This window comes from Penicillium cataractarum, assembly GCF_028827025.1.
Source record: "Penicillium cataractarum strain IBT 29864 chromosome Unknown utg000004l, whole genome shotgun sequence".
Taxonomy (NCBI): Eukaryota; Fungi; Ascomycota; class Eurotiomycetes; order Eurotiales; family Aspergillaceae; genus Penicillium; species Penicillium cataractarum.
The window spans coordinates 456,496-471,768 of record NW_026622740.1 but is presented as its reverse complement, the minus strand read 5'-3'; the positions used below and the strand labels follow the sequence as shown (position 1 = coordinate 471,768).

The following is a 15,273-nucleotide window of genomic DNA, read 5'->3' as shown; positions in this document are numbered from 1 at the left end:
AGGCACGTGATTCTACGGGGAACCATGCGGCCACAAGCGCAGTTGATGATTTTCTCGAAGGACGGAGAGCCGCTCTTGTCAATAACTCGACCAAACGACGAACCATTGATTTCCCGCAATTCGCTCTACGCAACGGGAAAAGGTTCTCTCAAGATGTTCTCACGTTCAGTATTCCGGAGCCTAGCCGCTGACTTGCGGTTGTCTGCTCCATCCTCTATTTCCTCTGCAGCTCCCCTTCGGCAACGAGCTTGCTTGCACCAAACCGCCCTGCTCCGAACACAGCAACAAGAGATCCAGCCTCAATCTTCTTCTCCAAACTCCGAATCATCATTGAGTGCTACCCCTCGTGCGCAAACCTCCCAGCCCGAGACTAAGAACGCACCCAAGGTGCCTTCCTACGACCCATCCTCTCCCTCCTCCATCCCTCAGACGCGCGCCGATGTCCCAATTGCCAAACAACCGGTCGCACCAGCCTTTGATTCTCCTCTCGAAGTGACCAAGTCCCTCATGTCGCGCCTCCCGCACCTGGCTGGTCAATCGCCACACTATATCGTTGCAGAGCTGCACGCCCGGCCTTACCTCTTGACGGAGGGTGACCACGTCCGTCTTCCTTTCCTCATGCCCAAGGTCAAGTCTGGAGACATTCTCCGCTTCAACCGGGCCACCGCCCTTGGTTCGCGCGATTTCACAATGAAGGGCTCGCCGCATCTCGATGAACGCCTGTTCGAGTGCCGAGTCCGCGTCACTGGTGTCGAGTCGGAGCCCATGCGCATCAAGGAGAAGACGAAGCGGAGACAGCGACACACCAAGCAGGCCCGGAGCAAGCACCGCTATACGGTTATGCGGGTGATGGAAGTTCGGGTGAAGACTCCCGAGGAGTTGTTGGAGGAGGGCGCCGTTGTCATTGAGGATAACGAGGATACCCCTAAAATTGAGGCTCGGTCATGATATGATGAAGGCGATTTGGAGGGGAGAGACAAGGCTGTGCATGGCCGACACAACTGTTCTCCTGCGGCGCTCCGGGTGTGACTCGTGACTTGCTAAGATGATGCGTTGATATCTTGCATCATGGTTTTTGTACAGATAGATGGGATTTTTTGGGCTGATCTCTCGTGCATTGTATTCTATATCTATTTTCAAATTATGTCCATCCAGAATGGAACTTTTCAATTTTTCGCTATGACCGGTGCTATACTCTAGCCCAGATTCCAAAATTACTTGCAGGCCATTGACTACTGAGCGTTATTGGAACAAATGAGGAGGCGATGGCGTATAGTACGCACCCTCATCTCGCCATATATTTATGTTCAATTACGATCAATACTATTGCTTCATCCCTGATATACGATGAGAGTCTCCTGAATACCCTACATTGCTGGAATGTATTCAAAGAATTAATCTGTATTGCTATTATGACTGATCGGGGTATCATGAAATCTAAAACTCGCACGAATGATCGAAACGAAAGGACCAGCCTGCCTATGCAAAGGACTCAGGTCGTGGAATATGCCTTTCAGGGTCTCCATAAGATTCCTCAAGGGCCCACGAGCTACGGTCCTGGTCTTCAATAGCACCCATCTCTGGAGACGATGACCTACGATTTTGTTCCAGGTTCACCTGGGACACGAGAGGAGTAGGAGACGTGGGAGATGTCAAAGACTCGAGAGGATTCTCCTCATCCGTCTGTGATGGCTGACCGGATAGTGGGCTTCGTTGAGGAAACTCGGATGAAGAGCTGTCCCTTTTGCGGATACTGCTGGCAGAGCTTCCAGTCAACCATCTGAGAAGAGGTCGGAGAGTTGGAAGACATGCGCAGATGATTCCAACTGATTGCTCGACGGAGGACCAGGTCGATGGTACAACACTGACATCGGTGGGATTGTCCAGAGTGTTGAAATCGAAGCTTGTAATACGAAGAATGGAAACAACACAGACACTATTCTTTATCAGCAAGTGCAAAGAACAATGATAAAGATGGGAGGAAGACTCACAATCCACCGAGTAGAAATATGCCAGTAAGAATCCACTTTTGTCGTAAAGTCGTCTGCAATCGCCACGCCATCGGGTATGGAAGGCACAGAATCAAAACATCGAGAAGCATATTGGCAACACCGTTCCATCGGAAGAAGGCGATCAAGTCAATACATGTTCCTGGAATACTGGGATCCCAAATTTTAGACATTGGCCTACAGCCGGCCATTAAAACGATCACACAGGCAACGTAATAACCGATCACCAAGGCCCCAGATGCCCAGAGAACCCAGCGGAATCCTTTCACGACTCCAAAGATTCGATGGTATAGAAGGAGCAAGGAGGCTTTGGTGAGAACGGCATTCGTGAAGTATAACATTTGCGTAGCTAGGAAACTCTATCAGCTAATTAGCGAACGGCTTGACTTGGTAGAACCAGGGTTATATTCATACCTTGCCCAGTGCTTCGGTTTGATCGGTTACATGTGCATAATGTTGACCCAAGCCATAATCTGCGATCTGGGCCCATCTTGTCGCTGCTAGAGCCCAGTTGATTATCTGTTCCAAGAGTAGAATTAGTCTCTTGTACAGCACGAGTACTAGAAAAGGCCTATGGACTTACCAGCGCTGCTACAATAATGTAGTCATCCCACCAAAAACCAGCTTTAGCAACGTATCGAGCGATGTATCGTAGGATCACTACGATAGTGGCAGGTACAATGGTAGTGATTGTACCAACATATATGCGCCAAGCGATATCATCAGATGGTAGATACTGAATTGATGCCATGCAGTTCAATGATCTGGGTAATCTCCACGATGGGACGTTTGATAAACGGAGCCCACCCATTATTTATATAGATTTTACTTGTTTTGAAACTTTTCTTATTGAAAATCTGGAGAAATATCTAAATAGATCGGATCCGAGATGTCTAAGCCACCTCGCTGAGCCTCGTGTTATTCTTCGTTCTCGCACGGCATCACACCGGCCGGGAGGCGGGAGGAACCGCCTTCTATAGCTAAGAGATCGGGTTGCCGAGTACCGGGCGCTTCCAAGGACGACATTACCCCGGCCGAAGGCCGCATTGGGCTAAGCGAGGCAGAGTCGCCACCATGTCTCCCATATAGAGCAAAACGTATATAGGGTTCCTATCATGGTATGAATCTTGGTAAGACTGTGCTAGTCGTATTCGGGTAAACGGGTTGAAGACGCGGGAGTTGGAGTAGAACCGAACTTGAAGATGTCGTCGACTTGCTTTTATGCCTGCCTAATCAGGGTATTGTTTCGTCGCGAGTCGGTCCATCGGTATCCTCCGATATATCTACCCAAGTACCCACAGCTGAATGTAGACTCTGGGGAAGTCGTATGAGGAGATAACTTTCTCCACTTGCCCAACGGCTAAACGGCGATTCTTTTTTTTTGTCAAATCTTGGTAAATGGTTTGATACAAAGTCTGCTCAAGGAACTAAAATAACCACTTGTGTGCATATTTTTGGCTTTATGCATTGATGATATGAGTGTGAAGTCAATCTCCGCCGAAACGGCATGATTTACAAGGAAGATGCGAAGATACCTACTTATTCGATAGCTAGATACGAAGCAATGAAGTCATCAAATTAGAAAGATCTCGTTAATGGCATGACTTTGACAATAGTAGGGTGACATGACGTCGATTAGGATTGTAAAAATTACCGAAGCCTGATGCGATGAGAAGGAACGCAATGAGGCAGCAAGGCACTTCGTTTGCTAGGAGGATGCAAGGCTTAGACGATGATTTCCAACCCAAGCTGATGTTTACAACGTTGAATAGACTCCTTTTGCATCTCGGAGTAAAGATAAAATTCATCTGCGATGTAGGAACCTAAACAACGTTGGAACCCATCTAGATCCGGCTCCGCGCTCATAATAAGCTGCTTTGACTGGGATACGCTGCCAAGGTTGGAATTGAAGATGCCACCCGCAGACAGTGGCAAAAAGTCTTCGTAAGTGAGAGGCTCATAGACCAAAATATCCTGGTCTAGAAGCTCTTGGATAGATGCTTTGCTCCCGAATTTTGACAGAACCGCGCCATCTTCCGTGAGCTTTTCGCCGGTTGAGGTAACTCGATAGCTGAAATAAGCGAGGTTCTGGTCGCGAAGTTCCGACAAGCTATCGGGGAATGCCTTGAAATGGCCTTCCAACACCTTCTCATAGTCGCCTCCCTTGAGATTGTTCTTCGTTGCGTCAATATTGACCTGGTCTAGAATCCGGTCATATAATTGACGACCTTTTCGTGTCAAAGCATACCCTCGCTGCTCCACTTCTCCAAAGCGTGCGGTATGAGATCCTTTCACGTACTCATCGAGTGTATCTCGGAAGTAGACCGTTTCTTCTAACGCCTTGAAGCTTGTCTGTCGGAGAAGGATAGGGCAACTTCGTTTTGGAGGCCCTTCGATCCGCTCTTTCGCTGGCATCCCTTGGTCCACCATGAGTCGTTGAACGAGGTCGATGTCGATTGTGCGAGGTGTCAAATGATTGATATGTGAACTGGGAAATGAGACGACATCGGCGATAAGAGGATGTTCAGCTTTAAGCTGCATATATTCATCAAGAGTCACCGTCGCCTTTGAGTGCCAACGAAATGTTTCTAATCCATTCTGAATAAATTCGGCAGACTCAGCTGGCGTTAAGGCACCGTTCTTCTCGACCAAGTCAAGAAGCTCGAGAAGTCTGGGAGTGAAGATCTTTCGCTGTGCCAATGCTTTCTGTGCCAGTTTCCGCGTCTTCTCTGTCAAAAGCTCCATCCGTAGGACTGTGGTGAAGACCCGAAATGGATGTTGTGACAATGCGTCCTGTGTTTTTGGCCGAAATGCTGTGGCATGCATAGGGAAGCCAGCGAGGCTCAGATCATAATACCCCACGGGATACATGCCCATGACTGAAAACATGCGACGTATCGTGCTCAACTCGTATGCTGTGCCAAGTCTGATAGCTCCGTGTCTTTCGACTCGATGGCGAGAAGGCAAAACGTCGTCTGGATTGATAGCTTTGGCTCCTCCTAGCGTCTTACTCGCCCGTACTGCCTGTGCATCCGCCTCCCACACAACGTCGATCAGGTCCCCATATAGTGGGACCTCACTCTTGTACATTTCTGACAATGCATGACAAAAGTCTGCCCGTAGTGCATTCTGATCCCAGGCCATAGCCATGTTGAGTGTCGTATAGTTGTAGATGCTTTAGTGGCTTGATAGTTAAGCGACAATCAGAAGTCTGAAATTGGAATAGATGGAAAGTGTCAACTATCACGAGGCATGTGTCACCATATTTATATGATCGCATCGAACAACCCTCGAAATAGCCGGCTATAACCCCATTCGCCCTCGCCGTCCTTATCCGCGAACTCTCGGATGCCTCCCGTCGGAGTCACTGATAAGATACTGTACCTGATATCACTAGGAAGCAGCCGATAACAGGGTGGCTTGTTATCTTGTTTCTAATCCGGACCCTCCATAGAACTCGCATCGTTTACCCTCGGCATTCTCTCGCCCATGCGGGGAATATGTTGCTGATCTGATTTCTATTACGAAATACAACCAAGAAGGTTGCGACTATTACAGCATGTCTTGGGGAAGCAAGGCGCTTTGCGGGGATACTATCTGACCTGCAAGCCAATAGGATGTAGGTCCGTCGGAAACGATCATGACCGTGCATCTCTATCGCCGATAATCGCCGGGTCGCCGATGTGTCATGATTACCTTCCCTGAGCTGAACTTTGATTTCTCGTCAGAGCGCCTGCTCTCGAATTAGGCATGTAATGATGCAACGTTGAACTTTGAGAATCTCGATTTTCATACATACTGGTCATATCACGAGATGGACACGTACTATTTGATCAAGTCTAGAAGCTGAGCTAGGCTTTTTTGCACATCCTGACGGAGACTGAGACATAGACACACCTTGTGACCCATACTCTGTTGATCTACTACTTTCGACTACTTTGTCTTTTTCAATCAATAGCTAATTCTAAAACAAGGGCTTTTACAGAGAATCTGAAATTTGTAAAGCAAAATAGTTCTCAATATCCCCGTCTGACTCAAACTAGACTAGGTCAGCCATTCTATTTCCCTCAATCATCTTGGATCTTACGCGGAGGAGGTGGGGTTTTCTTCACCAGGACAAAGTCTTGATCGAGAAACCAGAATCCTCGAGATTCACGACCGTCCACAATCCTCACCATGGGAACTAAATTGTGCTGCTTGGCCAATGCAAGATCCTCAGACCATTGGTAGTCGACGATCAAGCTCTTCTTGACGCCAAAAACTGTGTCACTCTCCACATATTTGCTATCACTAGAATAGACCGCAGTGATCAACTTGGTATACTCGGGATGCATGATCATGAAATGCTATTGAAAATTAGCAATCTGTCCTAGGAGAATGATAACCGTTCGCGTACCATATGAGCAGGTCGGTACCAATGTCGATTCAACTTGCGAAGAAGCTCTCCAACCGGACCATCGTTGGAGATTGGATAAGCCACTGGCTTGACACATTTGAAGAGATAGTGACCACAAGCATCAGTGAAGATTTTGCCACGGCAATTAGGCTCTTGGCTACCCGCGTATTCGAGATCGTATACCCCGTTGCCATCGGTCTCCCACACGTCGATCAGTGCCTTGGGAACTACGTTACCATCGGTGTCGCGGACGAAGCCACGAACAATTGTTGGCTCACCGGGAGTCCCATCGGCAGTGATAGACTCGCCATATTCAAACGAATGAGCCTCTTCGTCGTGAAATGGACCTAGCACGGATGATTCGGTCGCACCAGGAACAGCGGGGTATGAAATGGCATCAACAAGAGCTGAAATGCCTAGGATATCCGACAGGAGGACGAACTCATGACGGACATCGGTGGAGATTCGGCCGACCTGCGACGACTGGTCAATGTAATGCTCCCCAGGGAAATTTCGCTAGGTTACCTACACGAGTGAGAAACTGCCAGGCTTGCTCCCATTCATCGAATTGCAAGTTCACGTCCCGGGCATAGTCATGCGAAGCCTTCACAAGCTTTGTGATAAGATATCGAAGGCGAGGGTTGTCGCACATGGAGTTGATTTGCATCACATTTTCAGTGATATTCTCGATGGTCAAGTCCAAGATCGGAGGGAGGCGAGCCGCAATGTCCTCTGGGGAACCAGCAGCCCATTTCGCTTTGGTGCGATCGCTGACACTATCAAGTGCAGAAACCTCGATGGGATCTTTGTTTTCAGTGGCGAGAGACATGATGAAGAGGATTGAAACGTTTTGTTGAATCGTCCATTTTGGTTCTCGATAGACGGCTTTATATGTGCGTTCTTCGGTCTATTCATACTGTCTACTATGTTGAGATTTGAACAATAACTATGTATTTCGAACCATATGTCCCCTGCATTCCCTGTTTCTTTTTACGCAGATAGGTAAGTTCTCATTGATGAGTACAGTATGTATGTGGATACCATTCCCTACCCGACGGATCCCAGCTTCCGTCGGAAGCCGGAGCCTCTATGTCATAGATAATCAGATGCCCTCTCAAATTGTTGCTGGAAACCCCATTTAATACATAATTTAGGTCTTGGAATGAGCTTCTCAGATAGTATCGTACTTAGAGACATCAATATATTGCGTTGCATGTAGGGAACAAGTCTGTTTTTAGGGCCATACTTCCTAGCCGAAGTACTAAACGGCAACCATTGGGCCCTCGCTCGCAGTGACAGGAAAATAATAGAAAACATTGATGGTTATGGCCAATATATTAATTACAATAAATCAAAATGCTTGTAGATAGAAATTACCCCGGACCCCGCAAGACCCCGCGTTGAGGATCATGGAGGAGCAACCCTCATCGGAGAAAGAGTGGCGGTCGGTTTCGGCAGTCCTTGTTGCCGCTTTTGCTGGACCTCCACGTTCCGTCGCAATTATTTCCCAACAACAACCCCCGACGGAGCAGGAGGTACAGCCCTTTATCACGATAGTCCCGGATTCTTCACGCACTATGGACCCTGTCGAGCGCAAAGCACGATGGGCCTCGCAACGTCGCGTGCCGAGAGCTTCACGCGCGTGCGAGACGTGCCGCTCCCGGAAAACGAAGGTATGTGATATCCACCGAACTCATTTCGATGATCACGGGTGAATAACAACCCATACTTATTTATTTGTGCAGTGTGACCAAGCACAGCCTTGCTCATATTGTGCCTGTAAGTGTGGCAAATTGCAGTATACATGCAACGGACATGGCAATAGAGTCAAAGTCTGACAAGTGGTGCAGATCATTCATTTGACTGCATTTATCGCACCTCCCCTAGTGGCCGAGGACCAGCTAGAACATCTCTATCTGAGAAAAAGAAGGTTGTCCGGAGCTCTAATCAAACGTATGGTATCTAAAAACTCCATTCAGGTGCATATGACTGGTTGTATCCATTTGCTGAGCTCCATCAAGCCAGGATAAAGCTGGGCGCCCATCGCCATGGCCTGGAGTATATCAGAGCAATACCCAGGAAAACTCAGGTTCTCGAGGATCTGGATTTTCTGGGTCTTCTGATCATTTTTTGAGAGACACATCTCGCGGGTCATACTCAGCTGAGCGGGATCCTGCCGCTCCGGACACACCAACTGTCTCTTCGATACATAATGACGAAACTACCAGTAAGAGCTTATTGTAGGCTTTTCGAGTCATCCTAATACTAAAATCCCATCCTATTACCAGCTGTACACTCAGAGATCGGTGACGCAGCGTCTCGAGACGGCTTGAGTGGACTAAACCTCCACACCAAAGGAACTGAATTCTACGGCAACTCGTCAAACCTAGCATTCCTAGGAAACCTCTACACAAGAGCAAAGAACCAAGCAGAGACACGTGCTCCCGAATATCCACCTACAGGGCCATATACGGCAGCTGCTACAAACAGACCACAGCCGCTTTCGCCAGCAACATGCCCCGGAGCAGGACCGTTGACTAGCAAGGCACAGCTTTCCATTGTGAACTTGCTGTACAATGCAGACTATACTGGTCATCCTTCGCCACGTTCGCTCAACGGCGTTGAGGGTGCAACGAATAGTAGTCCTTCATTCGCCAGTGGACAAGTTGATGCCGATGCTGTCAACAATTGTAAGTCTGGTCAACTCCTTCACCAAAAACTTTTATTGATTCTTCCAATCAGCCCAAGATATTAGTCTCCCCGATGTCTTCTCCAATATAACAAACACAGCCCAGCTTGAGATTGAAAAGATTTTCATCAGCAGCTACTTCACCAACAAACACTATATCCACCCCGTCCTGACCAAGGGTCCATTCATGCGCCGCTGCGAACGGGAAGCATGGCCCATCTCCAGACGACCCGGTCTCTTCCGTGGTGCTATCAAATTTGCTGGCCTCTACTTTGCCGTGGTAGCCTTAGGCGCGATCAATGCTAGTCCGAACGAGACAGCTCTCCTCGACCACTTCTCCCAGCAACTCGAAGATCCAGAAAAGACACTTCCGTCTGAAACACGATTCTCGGCTCTGGATTTTGCAAAGTTCTACTTTGACATCGCGAAGCGGGCACTTGGGGATTTGTTTGAGAGTAGTTGTCTCGAGGCTGCGCAGGCGCTTTTTCTTATGGTATGGTTTCTCGAGATGGAGTTTGGGTTTAGTCAGTTACTGAGGAATCATTTCAGAGTGTGTTTCGTCAGAATTCATTGCAGCCACATAGTTGCTATATGTATAGCGGGATGGCTGTGCGAACGGCGGCGGCTATTGGGTTGGCTTCGAGTATGTCTTCTTTGCCTCTGGCCATGAGGAAGGAAGCAAAGCGCACGTGGTGGTATGCCGGTCTATATCCCCGTCTATGAGTCTCTACTAACATTTCCTTAGGTGCATCTACTCTCATGAGATGTAAGTAATTCTACCAGGGTCGAGATATTCATGTTCTGACGTTATCTAGCGAAATGTGCTGTTCCTCCGGACGCCTGGACAGCATGAAGGAGTTACACTACTATCAAGTTTCCCTCCCAAAGCTCAAGGTAAATCAGTCTCCGACATGCACTATCCCTTCACATCCAAGTAATAACCTTCTAATAATAAACTCCAGATAAACGTCGGTCCCCTCGACCCCGACGCAGAAGACAACGACATAGCCATGATTCCGACAATGGTCTCCCTCGCACAAATAATGTCCGAAGCCTCCCACCAACTCTACCACTCAACGCAACGCTCAATGAGCGAAAAGTCCCGACTCGCCATGGCCCTCGACGCACGTCTCCTAGAATGGAAGGCGAATATACCCTCGTTCCTTAATCCAGATGCAACGACACTAAATGATCCCGAGTGGGCGTTTAAACAGAAATTAGTCCTGAGACTGCGTATGTCCTCTATAGTTTTGATTGAACTCGTCAGTTCGGGTTCTCATTGCTTATTGGTCTCGTCTAGGATACTATAATACCCGCATTCTAATTCATAGACCCTTCCTCGTCGCGGCAACGTCTAACACGCACTCTGCCGAGTTCCGTCAACATTTACATATTTGCCTTGAAGCAGCGCGGAATAGTATAACGATGCAATACGAATCCTTCATGCATCGAATCTACATTCGAACCTGGTAAGTCGACTACCTCCAACCTTTCCTTCATCCCTAACCCCAACCTCATAATGTGCTTGGTGAATTTCTAACCCGTTCACGGCACAGGTGGTACAACACAACCTACGCACTGTACGGCTCAATGATCCTCCTCCACCTCATTCTATCGAATTACCCAGATCTACCGGACGACGAACTCCTCGAGGACGTGGAGAAGTCACTGCAGATCTTCGAGTCGATGGATGATATTATCGTTGCGAGACGGTGTGCCGAGATGTTGAGGGAGGTACTTGAGGTTGCGGGGACGTGTCTGTTGAGGAGGAGGCGGGGGGAGATGAATCGTAGGGGGTCTGGACTGGGTATCGCTAGCTCTGGTTCTGGGTCTGTGTCTGGTTCTGGGGCGAAGGTGTCTGGGTTGTCGGGTGGGTGTGGGTGTGCCTTGACTGGGACGGGGACGGCTTCGTTCGCGTTTGGGGGTTCTGCTCCGTCTACGACTGGGACGTCACTCCCAGGAATGGAGGTGGATGCACCAGCATATCACTCGTCAGCTGTCCCCCTCGAGAACATGACCAGCGAGGGACTAGACAATCGCTCAAACGAGGAGGATTTCTTCTTCTCGCTCTTCAGCCAAGATCCCCACCAGCCACAAGACCGAACACGCACGGAAATGCTCGCAAACCTGGTCGATCCCTCGATACTCGAGGATTTCGCCTTTGGCCAGGAGATGTCATTTTTCTAGGGTTTTACCTTAAGAAAGCACAAATCAAAGTTCAATAGTAATATCATAAGTCATCCATAGCCTAATCTATGCTTGTCCAAGTCTATACAATCCACTTAATCCCATATCCAGTGGAATATCCAATTCCAAATATCCAAATATCCAAATATCCAAGCAAAAATATCCCGGGCATATCAAGTTAAAATTCAAATGAGACCAGTTTAAAAAAAAACAGATTCCAACATCGTAATTGTGAAGATCCTGCTCGCGCTTTGATCGGGCAGGGTGATGTGGAAGGTAGATGCAAATATGCAAAGAGGTATTCGATCATGCGCTTTCATCCGAGGGAAGTCCGTGAACGCCGAAGATGTCGTGAGTGTGTCAAGGACACAAAGGTGATGTAGAGGTAGAGGAGAACATAGAGGGTAAAAGAAGAGGTAGGGGGTATAACGTTCATCAGGCAGTGGCATTTAAAGAGGTGGCATAGGCGTCTCATCGCCTTCGATATCACTGACACTAGTCGCCGGCGAGGCCAACCCAGAGATAACAGACGAGCTGGCTGCCGTTCCATGCATATCGACGTCGCCCATGGCATCGTCATAATCGCCGGGGCCCATAATCGGTCGCGAAGGCTGCTTGGCCGAGGTGGCCATCAGCTCGTCGATACTCGGTTTGGCGGGGACATGCTTATCCAGCATCGTCGCATGGTCGAGGCTTTCCAGCGCGAAGCCCATAAACTCGGCGTTCTTGTGAGACACGCTGAGTGTCCAGCGGTACTCGCACAGCCGAACACGGTAAAACTCAGCCTCCTCATTGGTTGGCGCCGTGATGCGTAGGAGCATGCCGAACGAACCGATCAATGAGAAATTCGTGCGCGCCGAGGCGGGCCAGAATGAGCGCAGGTGCGCAGGCCGCAGTCGGTTGACAAAGTCCATGGCCGAGATAAGCCGTGTCTTTGCCGCAGAGCGACAGATGTGTGCGAGGTAAGAGTCCGTACCGTCACCGGCCAGTGAGCGCACGATGCAGCGGTGCAGGGTAATTTCGGTCGCGAAATAAGCCAAGTGCAGAGCACCGTTGCGGGCGTGTTCATCGGTGATGGTCTCAACTAGCTCGCCGCTGGAGGACTCCATCTTCAACGCCGCCGGTAGAGATGAGAACCACTCCTTCAACCGGATCTGTGCCGGCTTCGCCTTATCCAGGATGATACGAGTGCGCTGATTGCCTGCAGCGCGGAAGTCCTCGATCGCTTGAAGCGTGTAGAAACGGTCCAGGATGTCGGAGAGGATGGTCGTCAATGCAACCATATGGCAGAAGAGAAGGGGGCCATGGCCCACGTCTCCCTCGTCATGGGCAGAGTCCGTGCCGGACGCAAAGGCATCTGAGAAGTCCTGCTCCACGAGGTCCTTGACGGTCCAGTTGAATGCGAAGATCTGCGAAGGGCGACCATGCACAAGCGAGGACCATTTGTCCTGCATGTATAACGCCCAGGCCAGACGTTTCCGCAGACCCTTTTCCCAAGTCTTCATTCGCCAGTTCGAGCAGTCCTGATGCAGACCCAGCTCGAAGCAGGCCGTAACCAGCTGGCCATTTAAAGACGCCGTCGCCAAGGTAGATTTCTGTGTCAAAAGCAGACCAGCCTGGATAGTCGAGATACTCGGGTAAGGCAAGGACTCGATCAGCAGCTTCAGCGCCGTGCTCTCCAATCGCGAAGCATCGGGTCTCCGTGCTGTTTGCGACGTCACGCCGACATCCACAAACTTCAATGTCAACACGTACACGGCAGCGAGCAGCAGCGGCGACAATTGTCGACGCTCACGATATGACTGGCGGAACGCATCCTCCATGAGGATGGGGAATGAGGGATGCACATGCTCAAAGAACTTCTCAATCAACGTTGACCCGTACGGAGCAACCAGGCTCTCGATAGCGTCCAGCGACACGGCCTGCGAGTCGCCGATAGGCACGGTGTTGACCACCCGCATAAAGGTACAGTCGTCGGCGCACCGACGGATGCGCGAGGCGGAGACGGTACACTCGTGGTACTCATCCAATGGGAGGTATTCAAGTAAGGTGGGCTCCAGCTCCGTGGTCATGCCAATGTGCTGAGTGGTTTGGTTGAAGAAGCCCGAACGGATCATGGCTTGAGTGTGTTGAGGGCGAGGGGCATCACTTTCAGAGATAGAATGGTTTGATTGGACAGTGGAGGGTCTGAATTGATATCGAGTTAGCGAGATGTTGTTGATAAAGGCTTCCCAATCCCAGAGTAGCACCGGAATGTGAGATCAGCGTCAATCGCATACCTTTTCACAGATTCTCCATGCTCCCGCGCAGAGTCGTCCAATTTCCTCTTCTTCGTAGGAGCTTCCGCGGGGCCCCCAGATAGAGTAAACGTGCAATCCTGGCGGTGGAAATCGCACGAGTAGCACTTGTTGGTGATGTCATTCATGGCGCAACGACTCTTTCTACGAAGACAGGCGTCACAACTCGCTCCATCCCGTCCTGGGATACGGGCTAGATTGGATTGACCGGCAACCGGGGATGGTGAGAGAGTATTGGGTGTGGCAGTCGAGGTAGGGTGAGCACGACGACGTAGATGCTCGGGGGGCGAGTGGTGAGTCTGTGAATAGGCTGGGGAGGCAGCCGAGCCAGCCGTTGGGGAAGGCTGGATAGTGATGACGGTGGCCATGGGAAGGTGGGTAGTGGGAATCAAGTAGTTTATAGATAAAAAAGGTTTAATAGCGTAGTTGGGGGGGTTGTCAGGTACCGGGGGGTGGTGCGGGACGGGCCTGGGGGGGGCCTGGGGCGGCTTGGGCGGAGTATTCCCAGAGATAATGGGAATGCTGGGGTACAGAGATAGATAATTGATAGGCTGCGATTCGTGAAATCGAATTCGTCACGTAAGGGTCCTCGGAGGTCCAGTGTTGGGGGCGTAGGATCCGGGGAGGCGCGGAAATAGAGAAGGGACTGGACCTTCTAGTCACTCCACAATCTGGCCGGACTGGGGAGAATCGACAGCTGGGATTGGGGGGGAAGGAAGAAGCAAGAGGAACAGCTCCAAGCCACTACGAGAGTTAGCCGGTGGCCGTGAATCGTCGTCATTCGTGGGCCATGGGGAATTGGCAGATTGACCATTGATGATGGGAGGAAAGGTGAAGGGTAGAGATAAGGAAAAGTGGAAGGGGGTCCGCGTACACGAGAGCTTATCAGGAAAAAAAGAAGGAAGGATTATCTCCGACGATCAGAGGACTCCGGTGACGGAGAAGAGAAAAAAAAGAAGAGTATAAACTATTCGGTTCAATACTCTCAAGTAGCAAAGTAGTATATACCTTGTTCCTGAGGAGAGAGAGAGAAAAAAAAAAAGAAAAAGAGAATAAGCAATAATCAGTCAGTTTCAACCAGTTCTATCAGGCCGATGAGCCCGCTAGAGACTGCAACAAGATGAGATGGCGGATAGTTCGCTCCGTCATTCCTACACCTAGCAGCTAGGTCGATGCAGTGTGCCGGTTGCAACTTGCTGGCTGTCGGGCATGAGAAGAGTAGTAGTAGTGGTGGTAGTTTTGTAGAAATGTAGAAATGTAGTCTTGTAGATTGTAATCCAGAAGCTAGAGAAAGTGGAAAGAAAAGACCAAGTGATGACATCGACTCGAGTATATACTCGTCTCATGATTGGGATAGTTAGCCGTGCAGTGTTTCCGAGTCCCAGACGATCCTCTTTTCGGTTTCGTAACAAGAATCGGCTGTAGCCAGTCCCAGCCAGCTCCCGATGAATAAGAGGAATAACGATGAATAATAATTAGGCGGGCGCAATTGTCATCTCTGATAAGTTGCCTGCTTCTGATTGGTTAAAGGAGATGAGCCGCCATCATATTACGTACGACGAATCCCTCTTACCTAATCCTCTGCGTGGATCCGGGCCTTTTGATTGGTTCGACTTACTCCGTCACTGGGGTTGGATCTGGTTTACCTGATTCATATTCTCTGTCCATCACGGAGTACGGAGAAGTCAGTACTAC

The 15,273-nt window shown here is 49.6% G+C and overlaps 6 protein-coding genes across 6 annotated transcripts; 2 read left to right on the top strand and 4 right to left on the bottom strand.

Annotated features, from left to right (window-relative positions):
- Positions 1-153: 153 nt before the first annotated feature.
- Positions 154-948, top strand: N7496_004687 (mitochondrial 54S ribosomal protein bL21m; the record flags this gene model as incomplete). The annotated part of the gene is made up of 1 exon (XM_056697616.1): positions 154-948. One exon carries the CDS (start codon positions 154-156, stop codon positions 946-948), a length of 795 nt encoding a protein of 264 aa, XP_056556141.1.
- Positions 949-1,479: 531 nt separating this feature from the next.
- On the bottom strand, positions 1,480-2,760 carry N7496_004686 (uncharacterized protein; the record flags this gene model as incomplete). Its single annotated transcript, XM_056697615.1, has 4 exons — positions 1,480-1,936; positions 1,992-2,368; positions 2,424-2,528; positions 2,593-2,760. The coding sequence occupies 4 exons, from the start codon at positions 2,758-2,760 to the stop codon at positions 1,480-1,482; spliced, it is 1,107 nt and encodes a 368-aa protein (XP_056556140.1).
- Positions 2,761-3,734: 974 nt separating this feature from the next.
- On the bottom strand, positions 3,735-5,159 carry N7496_004685 (VOC family protein; the record flags this gene model as incomplete). The annotated part of the gene is made up of 1 exon (XM_056697614.1): positions 3,735-5,159. One exon carries the CDS (start codon positions 5,157-5,159, stop codon positions 3,735-3,737), a length of 1,425 nt encoding a protein of 474 aa, XP_056556139.1.
- Positions 5,160-6,076: 917 nt separating this feature from the next.
- Positions 6,077-7,234, bottom strand: N7496_004684 (uncharacterized protein; the record flags this gene model as incomplete). Its single annotated transcript, XM_056697613.1, has 3 exons — positions 6,077-6,355; positions 6,406-6,879; positions 6,935-7,234. 3 exons carry the CDS (start codon positions 7,232-7,234, stop codon positions 6,077-6,079), a joined length of 1,053 nt encoding a protein of 350 aa, XP_056556138.1.
- Positions 7,235-8,008: 774 nt separating this feature from the next.
- Positions 8,009-11,281, top strand: N7496_004683 (fungal specific transcription factor domain-containing protein; the record flags this gene model as incomplete). The annotated part of the gene is made up of 9 exons (XM_056697612.1): positions 8,009-8,078; positions 8,706-9,095; positions 9,148-9,587; positions 9,694-9,737; positions 9,840-9,860; positions 9,910-9,988; positions 10,057-10,327; positions 10,395-10,563; positions 10,651-11,281. 9 exons carry the CDS (start codon positions 8,009-8,011, stop codon positions 11,279-11,281), a joined length of 2,115 nt encoding a protein of 704 aa, XP_056556137.1.
- A 449-nt stretch (positions 11,282-11,730) lies between these two features.
- N7496_004682 (putative C6 transcription factor (OTam)) lies at positions 11,731-13,946 on the bottom strand (the record flags this gene model as incomplete). The annotated part of the gene is made up of 2 exons (XM_056697611.1): positions 11,731-13,468; positions 13,561-13,946. The coding sequence occupies 2 exons, from the start codon at positions 13,944-13,946 to the stop codon at positions 11,731-11,733; spliced, it is 2,124 nt and encodes a 707-aa protein (XP_056556136.1).
- Between the last annotated feature and the right edge of the window lie 1,327 nt (positions 13,947-15,273).